This window comes from Plutella xylostella, chromosome 25 (assembly GCF_932276165.1).
Source record: "Plutella xylostella chromosome 25, ilPluXylo3.1, whole genome shotgun sequence".
NCBI classification, from domain to species: domain Eukaryota; kingdom Metazoa; phylum Arthropoda; class Insecta; order Lepidoptera; family Plutellidae; genus Plutella; species Plutella xylostella.
Window position 1 is genome coordinate 1,597,554 of NC_064005.1, and position 10,103 is coordinate 1,607,656.

Below are 10,103 nucleotides of genomic sequence, written 5' to 3' on the forward strand. Positions count from 1 at the left end.
CGGTCAACTTGCAACAAGCGACTGATAAGGTACACCGGATGTGGAAAGGTTTTATAGCGGGATCAGGTAGCGCAAGGCGTGGATTCCTAATGAGGTAATTAACACTGACGGGCAATTAAAATGCGTCATTAAATCTGCGCTTAGTTTTTTTTTATGGTATTGATCTTAATTGAAAGCCTAATTCTTCAGCTTTCGAATGACATATCACTTTTATATTTACCATTTATCGTTTTAGGAAAATCAATGTATATGTGCGCCGTGAAGGCTTGAGTCGATTTGGTTGCTCGCGAGTGTATTTTCTCTGTTAGGAGTTAGTTTATAATGTTTTAAATTAATAGTAAATGTAACACTTTGAATAAACATGTTTTTGTAAGCTAACTGTGTCTCCATCACCAATTCATAATCTCATATATTTTTTATGATTTTTTTGTCTGAATAAAATGTTCTAACCGACCAATTTTAGCTTGTGTTAAAATGGGTAGGTAGGTATACAGGTAGGTTGGGAAAAAAGAACATTTTAAAATGATATCGTAAAATTTCGCATAACACTTAAATAATATTTTTACAGCATTACTCTTCTGAAAACACTTCAGTTTTAGAGGTAAAGTTATTCGAGTTAAAGTGTTAGGCATATTGTAGAAATGAAGACCAAGAATGGGTATCTTAAATAATATACTATTAGTGACACTACTTGTAAGTAGTAAAGAATCTTACATTTTAGGGACAAATACGAAAACAACTGAAACAAATGCTACCATTACATCAAAAAAAGAAATAATACATTTTGGCTTAGATACCGCACAAACAGCGACTGTCGGAACAACACCAATAAAAAATAATGATCTTGAAACCAACTACAGAGCATTTTCAAAAAACAAAACAGATGAAGTTTTACCGGAAAACATTAAAAATATAATACCAACAACGGTATCGCCACAAGTAGGGGCTCCTAAGCCTTACGAGTTAATAGGTAGTGGAGTAAGAAGACGCAGGAGACAAACTAACTACAAAGACGATGATAGTGATGACTCCGACAGTAGAGAAAAGAAAGATTGGAAGAAAGAGTGGAAAGCACGTTGGCAGCAGAAAAAACTAAAAGCCCTTAACAGTACTACTACTACACCTAAAGGAGGTGTCATGAACATGGTAGCAGCCCGTAAGTATACTTATTCAATCTGAAAGTTAGGGTTATTGTATTCTTAATGGTCTTATTACACTCACGAGCACACTTTTTCATTGCTCGTGGGTGCATTATCAGTAGGTCATATTTTTGAGGGACCTACAAATGTTTCGCAAAGAACTGAAATGTTAAAATCAACAGGGCCATGGGGCAAGCCCTGCAGCGACCCGAAAGCTGGCGCTGGTCAGGAAGGGACCTGCACGCTGCCGGTGGAGTGTGACAAAGAGTTCCGGCTCTACCGAGCAGACTACGACTGTGGTATGACCGGGTTCGTCTGTTGTAACATCCTGCCCGCCGAGTACGACATGTACCAGGCCATAGACCCCTCTTTTGAAACCTCCATCGAACGAGAAGCCTCATCAAGCGAAACGGAAGAAAGAAAAGGTAAGAAGAAGAAGAAAGATGATAAGAAAAAGAAAAAGAAAATCCGCGCGAAACGCAAGAAGCGAATCAAGAAAGCGATCAGAAAGATCGACAGGGCAATCAAAAAGATCGTGAAAAAACTGGAAAGGAACACCAATAAAGAGAGAAGATGGAAGACGAAGCAATGGCAAGAGTTTGTGAAGCACTTGAAGAAAGAGTACAAGAAGGAGAAGAAACAGGTGGTGGCGCATCACAGCGACCAGATGAAACAGATAGACGCTGAGCTTATGCTGCGACTGAAACAGATGGCGTTGTTAAACAAGAAGTTTGCGGAAAACAAGGCTTTTAGGGACATGATAGTCACGGGTCACCTGAATGACAGGGGTGTTCGCATGCTGATTGAGGAATACCCTGACATGGAGCCGATGCTGAGGAGCAGTGCGAGGCGGGGTGGAGGAGACGTCGGCCACCAAGAATACGATCTGACTAATGAGTACGGACTACTCTATTACTGATTAATAAAGGTGTTGATGAAACCATGGGTTTCTGTTCCATCACGTTCCAATATAGTACATAAGTGTACCTTACTGTAAATAGGCGCTTTTCTTAAAGAAATAAGCTGTTACTTTTATGAAATTATTCCTCAGATAATCCTCCATCAGTCATGCATCCAAAGAAATATATTTCAGAGGGAACTTGATGGATTAAGACGAATATCCCTGGAATCTATGTAGGTAAGAATAATAAGATGTAGGTACTTACCTAAGAAAGTCAGGACTACAATCATTTTGAGTTTGTGCTTTCTGCGAGTTTGGGATTTATATGATAAATAAATAAGTAGGTATGTCTATTAATCATTTTATTTGTATGTAGGTGCTTTCGAAACTTCAAGGCTTTTATACCCACCTCTTTATCTGGATAAGAAAGGCCGAGGAGAAAGTGAAGTTTTGCGTTTATTTCTAGAGACCTATGTCCAACGGTGGCCTATAAGAAACATAAAGACCAATCTAAAAGTTGTTGTAGTTAGTTTCCTACCTAGGTATATTAGCAATAAGCGAGAGTTATAATGTTTAACTTTGTCAATTCCCTCTGAAACTAACAGTTAACAATCCTCATAACATACAGTCGTGTATCATGTCAGCATAGTTCAGAGATAAGCACCATTCTGCAATATAAAGTGGCTGTCCTATAGTTTATAATCCTTAGAGAGAGAAATAGTCATATGTGAATGTCGTTTTGTAGATTAAACTTCATGAGTCGGTGTATGGTAGACACAGATAATGAAATGAACCTTTTTAACCCTCCGCAAGCCCTCCGCTGATATAATATGGGTGTTATAAGATTGTCGAGTGGGTGGAATCAGTGGAATTAAAACGTCCGGATGAGAATTTGTTCATGTCTTTCATCATAGGTACTAAGTAAGTATGCTTACACAAAAATTGGTAGGTTATAAGTACCTAAAGAGTCTTCTCCACAGGCGACGAAAACCATTTAAAATTTGATCAAGATATTTTCGTTTTTCCAAAAGGACGCCACTGCTTTGGGAGAGGCCTACGTCCAGCGGTGGACTGCTATAGGCTGATGATGATGATAATGATTTTCGTTTTTACTTGATAGTATCCTGATGTGCTGTTAAATGTACTTCAATATTGTAGGCGGCCTCATTAAGCCAGTCTTCCATATATAGAAGTAATTTGGTGCTATCGTCATTGGAACTTTTTCATTGCTTGTGAGACCGCCCGTGAGCTCAGCTGGTGCTCCATACTTACACATCCTCAAGCGGGTACTAGCGGGTTGTCCACAGGCTTATCTATATGCGGCTAAAGTTTCCTGTTTACAACGCCGGATACTATGAAAATGTGTTTTTGTGGCGGAAACAGGATATAAGCTCAGTAGAGTTTAGTAGATAAAATCCTCCTACCTACGGTTGCACTTCTATTGAAAACATTATTTCTATGCACTTAAGTAAGTATATGAGTAACTTCCGGGGCTGAAAATATGCTTTTAATGTAGAGTGCCTTGATCATACAGTTACTTAGTTTATTTACTTCCATGCCCTTGATTGACCTAGATATTCTACACTGTATGTTCCTAATTCTCTGCGTTACGTTTATAGGTGAACCATCTACCCTGAATACTGAATACCTATTATGATACGAACGACGATCGAATATAAATCCTATTATTCGTAGCACTTAAAACGAACTTTAGATCATTTTAATTTCCGCATAAGTACTATCACGTCCCGAATATCCGAATATCGATTTCCCGTTGTGGGCTATAAACCGTAGCATGGAAGCTATTATTCTGGATTGCGAAACCATAATATTATCTACCTACCTACAGAATCCTATAAAAATATAGTTTCAAAAACCACGAAAATAGGTATGAACTTATCTCATAATTTTAACGACTATAATTTATATGTGAATTTACTAATACCATGGTAGACTATAAATGTTCACACTCTGTGTTCGTCTGCCACAGAAGAGAAGACCATCACGATTAATCTAGATGATAACGAGAAGCCGTCCCTCATTTTTGTCATTTCCTTGTATCAGAAGGCCTGTCACTAGGCACAAGAGACGGGAGCTTTTGTCACGTCGTGCTAGGCATTCTGATCTCCGTATCTCAGCCACTGCACATCATGAATTCATGACCTATGTTTGACTCAAGTACATGAAACGACGACGATACAGTGGATTTCCTGTTTTTTAACTCTAGCATACACGATTCGCATCAGGATCGCAATAGGATTGCCTCGCAGAATAGGCGCCAGATTCACTCGATGTCACGGGCAGCCGCGGCGCAAGGCTCGCAGGTTTATAGCTTGGTGTTCAATTAAATTTGTTTTTTATATATTTTTTATGCTGCTCATTTTATTGGTCGTCGTTTTTAACGAGTTTCAGTAGTAAGTGGTGGCATGGGATTTACTTCACACGGGAAATGTAGGCTGCTTGTCAAAAATGCGACACGCTCGGCGTTTTATGCAAATTTTGAGGCGCAGATTTAAATTTAATAAACTCAGTTTTGTTTTACCTGTAGGTTTATTTTTGGTAAATACAGCTTTTGAGATGTCGGTCCAATTAGGAATTGCTCTGCATCAGGTATATTGACTCGTGGATGCAACGTTTACTAATAACTCCAAAGCCATGTAGGGGCAACATTGAACAGCATTACATACCTAGCACGGGAACAAGAACACGTAGGCATACGTTCTCGAGGAGCCTCAATGTGTAATGAGGCCGACAAAAATCTTAACCCCGTAACAGGTATTTTTGTATAGGAGACCTTATACACTTTGATTATAATGGTCGAAGCTTATACGTAACCACCCTAACGTTCAAATTTAGCACGGGAAGAAAGGGTTCTTGTAAAGCCCCGAACTAAACACGCGTGACTAGACTTCACATATTTATTTATAACTGTACTTGAAGAGGTTTCTAAGTAGACCTACTAGAGCCGCCTTAGAGGCTTGATATATAGGTAGTATGATGTTGTATCGCTATTGACGGGAATCGAACCCGGGGCCTTTAGTATAGCAATCAGGCAACATTTACAGTTTAAGGGCTGATTTTTCAATAGTCAGATAAGTGTTATCTGAGGAATAAAATTGTTGAATGTTTGTACTAGACAGTGACAGAAACAATTTTATTCTTCAGATAGCACTTGAGGGAGCGGTGGTAGCTCAGTCGGGTAAGCGCCCGCTTCTCACGCCAGAGATGCGATTTCGAATCCCGGCGCTGACATGTACCAATGAGTTTTTTTTAACTTAAGTACAATGTATAACATCGCTCTTACGGTGAAGGAAAACATCGTGAGGAAACCTGCATATCTAGAACATCTAGATATGTGAACCCACCAACCCGCAGTGGACCAGCGTGGTGGGCACATGGTCCAAGCTTAGGAAGGCAGTTTAGACCTTGGGGATATGCACAACGGTTCCATTCGAGAGAGCCAGGTACAGGAACTTACACCCCCACAGATAATAGAATAGAATAGAATAGCACTTATCTGACCATTGAAAAATCAGCCTAACAAATAATAAAAAAAATCAGCAACTAACTTGTAATATTCTTTATGTATGTACCTGTGCGATCCATCCAATTCCTATAACAGCCAATACCAGACCAATACAAAACCGCATAGTCATTTCGTGTGAAAAAAGGTTTTATTCACAAGAATGTGTGGGGTAGCGTGAGGAAGTTATTATTCTGAGGCGCGAGGGTCACCGCGAATGTTTAACCGTGTTTAATGAAGGGGAATCCCTCCACTGTTCGGAATGTTTCCAACAAAGTAAATTAATCCACTGAGGGCGGATTCGACCAACGTCGAGTAACTTTTTACTCGAGAGTAAACTACCAGTTACTCGCGAGTAAGCAGATTTTGCATTCTACCAAACCTGAAACCAAGATAAGTAGCTTATCCCAAGAATAAAATGTTATACCGCCAAAATTGACCGTGTAACGAGCTTATCCGAGAGTAATTTTGTAATGGCGGCAGCACATCAGCTGATTAGAAAACCGTCATAATGACATATAAACACATCTGTCAAAATATAAACAAAAGTACGTTAAAAGGCAAAGTTTCAGAATAACAACAGACCATCATGTAAGATTGATAGCACATAACCATGATTGCTTACACACGAACAACTGCAATAACTGCGAAACAATTGAACAAGTGAAAACAGCAACTTACCTTGGTCTCATCATAGATGATAGATTTAATTGGGAGCCACATGTCAATAAGGTATGTGATAAACTTAGAGGAGTCCTTGCCAAAATATCCATAGTGAAATACAAGGTACCGTACAGTGTTTTATTAAATATGTATAAAGCACTTGTGGAATCCATAATATTCTATGGAATCACAAGCTATGGACGAACCTATAAATCCTATCTCGACAAAATATGCAATTTACAAATAAGAATACTAAAAAAGATTGTACCACCAAAAATTAAACAAAAATGTAAAGGTGAATATCAGAGACTATTCCACTACTGTGGGATATTACCGGTCCACAGACGGGTGGAATACGCGCTGATCGTTGAGCAATACGACCAACACAACATGCTAAATCCTATCGAACACAAAATACATACTAGAAGCATCACCAACAAAAAAATGACAACTGCACGCTTTAAAAATATATACGGACGTAGAACGAATAAATACATAGTTCCTACACTATTTAATGAATTGCCAACCACACTTAAAAATGAAATAAATAATAAAAACCTGAAAAATAAACTAAAAGAATACTTTGTAAAAAACCTACCTACCTAAATAAACAACCATATTATACTTACGTATAGTACCTACCTATTTTTATTAAACAAAATGCTTTAAAACATACCTATAAATTAAATTTATAATCATAAAACTAATATCTGTCTTTCTATTAAAGAGCAACCTGTATATAGCTGCCATCCATAAAAAACTCTTATCTACGATCTATGACTGAACCAGTTCAAGCGGGCTACCGACCGAAACGCGTAAGCGACGCTGTTTGCATGGCGGTTACGACGTTTTTGCCGTGAGCCCGGTGTAGCTGACTTTAACTAACGCTAATAAAATTTTACTCACAATAAAATAGGTACTTGCTTTTGTATTAAGTCAGGAGTGTACGATGTGTTAAGATAATACCTATAAGTATAATACTTCACCGATTAATGTACGGTAATGTTTAACCGTGAATGTATCGTAATATTGTACCCTACTATATGTGTAAATTCATTTTAATGTGCCAAGACAAACCATTCCGGTTTAATGGCGCTGTCAAACAAAAATGTAATATATATATGCCTGTTTTTATAAATAAAAATAAAAATAAATAAATAACAGCGAATAAAATATTAAAACATAAACAATTTCATACTTTTATAATCCATTCAAACTAAGTAGGCATGTCATTTCTATTGCATGCTTTGAAACGCAGCTATTTTTATTTTAGTTGCATTACAGTTTCGTTCCTCGTTCATTCAATTTAATCATGGTATAACTTGGTAGAATGCAAATGTACTTATCCCAGATATTTACTCGCGTATAAATTTTATTCCGGTATAGTTATTCTCGTGTAACGAGATGTTTGGACGAATCCACCCTGAGAGGAAAAGGTTCGGACTGCACTGTGGTAAACATATTATACAGAAGTATTCAAACAAGTTGTTATTCTAATCCAATTTAAACAGTAACAAATGGCCAGTTTTTTGGGCCGTTGTTAACTTAACCATTGGTCAAAAATGTCAACCATTAGTTAAAAACCTATAAAAATCGTATGCACCCATCATGTTTGAAACTTTACTTGACAAATGGTTAAAATAAACTGTACGCCCCTATAGGGCGACGAAAAATTTCTTTTTTTACATCCTTTAGACAAGAGACAACAAAGGGTCGATATTAACAATACTAAATCACAGGGGGCTCATGTAAAAATAGGCGTCCCTCAAGGGTCTATTCTAGGACCATTTTTATTCCTCATTTATATTAATGACTTGCCTTTTATGGTTGAAAAATTGACTAATATGTACTAATAGTTTTATTTGCTGACGAATTTTAATGAAATTAATTCTATTCTATCTGACATACACGATTGGTTTACCGTTAATAATCTTCTATTGAATTCTAAGAAAACGAAATGTATTAAATTTACACTGCCGAATATTAGACAATGCGATACTAACATTATTCTAGATGGGAATAAATTGGACCTAGTTAATGATACTGTCTTTCTTGGGATGACTATAGATTCAAAGTTACAGTGGGGACCTCACATTGAAAAATTGGCTGGAAGGTTGAGCTCCGCAGCTTTTACTGTACGGAAAATTAGACAACTGACCGACGTTGAAACCGCCAGATTAGTTTACGTTAGTTATTTCCACAGCTTATTGTCGTATGGTTTTTTGCTTTGGGGTAGAGCCGCTGATATTGAAACTATATTTGTATTATACAGAAAAGAGCCATCCGCTCTATATACAAACTTGGTTCCAGGGATTCATTGAGAGAACTATTTAAAGAAATTAACATCCTTACAGTTCCATGTCAGTTCATTTTTTTCAATTTAATGTATGTACGAAAGAATATTTCAACTTTTGATACAACTGGCAGTAATCATGACATTAATACTAGGAACAAGCATAAGCTGGCTTTTCCAGCGATGCGTCTAGTGAAAGTTAATAAATCGTTTTTAGGGTACTGTATTAGATTTTATAATAAGCTTCCAACAGAAGTTACTCAAATGCCAGAGAATAAGTTTAAGTGTTACATTAAAGAGAAACTCTGTAAAAAAGCTTATTATAAAATTGATGATTACTTAGAGGACGTTAATGCATGGCTGTGATAAATATTTAGCTCTGCTCATATTGTTATAATAATAATTATTAAGCTTATAAGTATTGTATACTAACTAGTTTTAAGTCTTTTTTTGAAAAGATGGCTCAGGAGTTTCTTGCCTCCGTTCTTCTCCTTAGACAGAAAGAGCCCCCTTATCCGAACGGAGAGTAGTTTGTAAAAATTTACGTTCATCAGAATTTTTTTAATTTTTACGCTGTATAAATTTTTTTGCCTTTGACTTTGACTAACTTATATGAAGCGTCTTTGGCTACCGCTTTTAATATTTAACATCCACCTAAAATATATCTACATAAGTATAGTAAACCCAGGATACTATCTGGTCTCACTGTAACATACAAAGAGTATAATGACGTTGTATCAAATATATTTTCAGTGTGACCAGTGTATCTTATACAGACTTATTTTAGGTTTTTTATAAATAGTTACCACAGATATAAGACATCTGTGGTAGTAACCTATTTATCCACAACCAGGGAAAATATTTTCCATCCGATATTTCCACAAAATACTACAGCAAGAGAGCGGTATACGGTCCAAGTATCGGTTTAAACTACCCTTACGAGGTAAGTGTTATGGCCACGGTTGCTACCTCTAGTGGAAAAGTGTTGAGTTTAAATCATATTTCGAGTAGAGGAACTTTTACACAGTATATTTGAGCTTTGAGCTTCTCTATTGTTAGCTTGGTTTAAGGTAGGTAGATTCAAAAAATGTTATTTAATTAAAAAACACGCACTTTTAACAACTTTTGTTTTGTTCATCTATTCTTTACTGGATTCGTTCTTAAACAACCCGGGGTTTTTAACTTCCATAAGATTATTATAAAAAATTGGTGTATCCGTGTTTTTGTCATCCCATACCCTCAAACGGAGGAGAGAACTTTTCAAGGTTTCATTAACCTTTATTAATTCCCTCTGACAAGGGGACAGAGGACAGTATTAATAAACGAGCCGGGATGACCGGGGCGGAGAAAATTAAAAAACAACAAAGATACTCACACAATGACCGGAGATTAAAGCCTAGCATAACGTCATTGTGTCCGAGCTTTGTTTATTTATTTTAAGGTGAGCGTCCACCTATCGGTATCGGAAGTACCTATGGATTTTCATAAATGTATGGAGAAAGCCGGTGAGGTGCACTTTTGTATGAATTTGTATACAACGTGTTAGATAATATTTTATTTAATTCATACCTTTTAATTCTTTTA

At 36.9% G+C, this 10,103-nt stretch overlaps 1 protein-coding gene across 1 annotated transcript; it reads left to right on the forward strand.

Annotated features, from left to right (window-relative positions):
* Window positions 1–299: 299 nt before the first annotated feature.
* Window positions 300–4,804, forward strand: LOC105393320. The gene is made up of 2 exons (XM_011565054.3): window positions 300–1,156; window positions 1,322–4,804. The coding sequence occupies exons 1-2, from the start codon at window positions 655–657 to the stop codon at window positions 2,056–2,058; spliced, it is 1,239 nt and encodes a 412-aa protein (XP_011563356.3). The 5' UTR covers window positions 300–654; the 3' UTR covers window positions 2,059–4,804.
* The last annotated feature ends 5,299 nt before the right edge of the window (window positions 4,805–10,103 follow it).

Coding starts and splice junctions, on each gene's coding strand:
- LOC105393320 (XM_011565054.3), top strand. CDS start 655: ATGGGTATCTTAAATAATATACTATTAGTGACACTACTTGTAAGTAGT. Junction 1,157..1,321: donor CATGAACATGGTAGCAGCCC/GTAAGTATACTT, acceptor TAAAATCAACAG/GGCCATGGGGCAAGCCCTGC.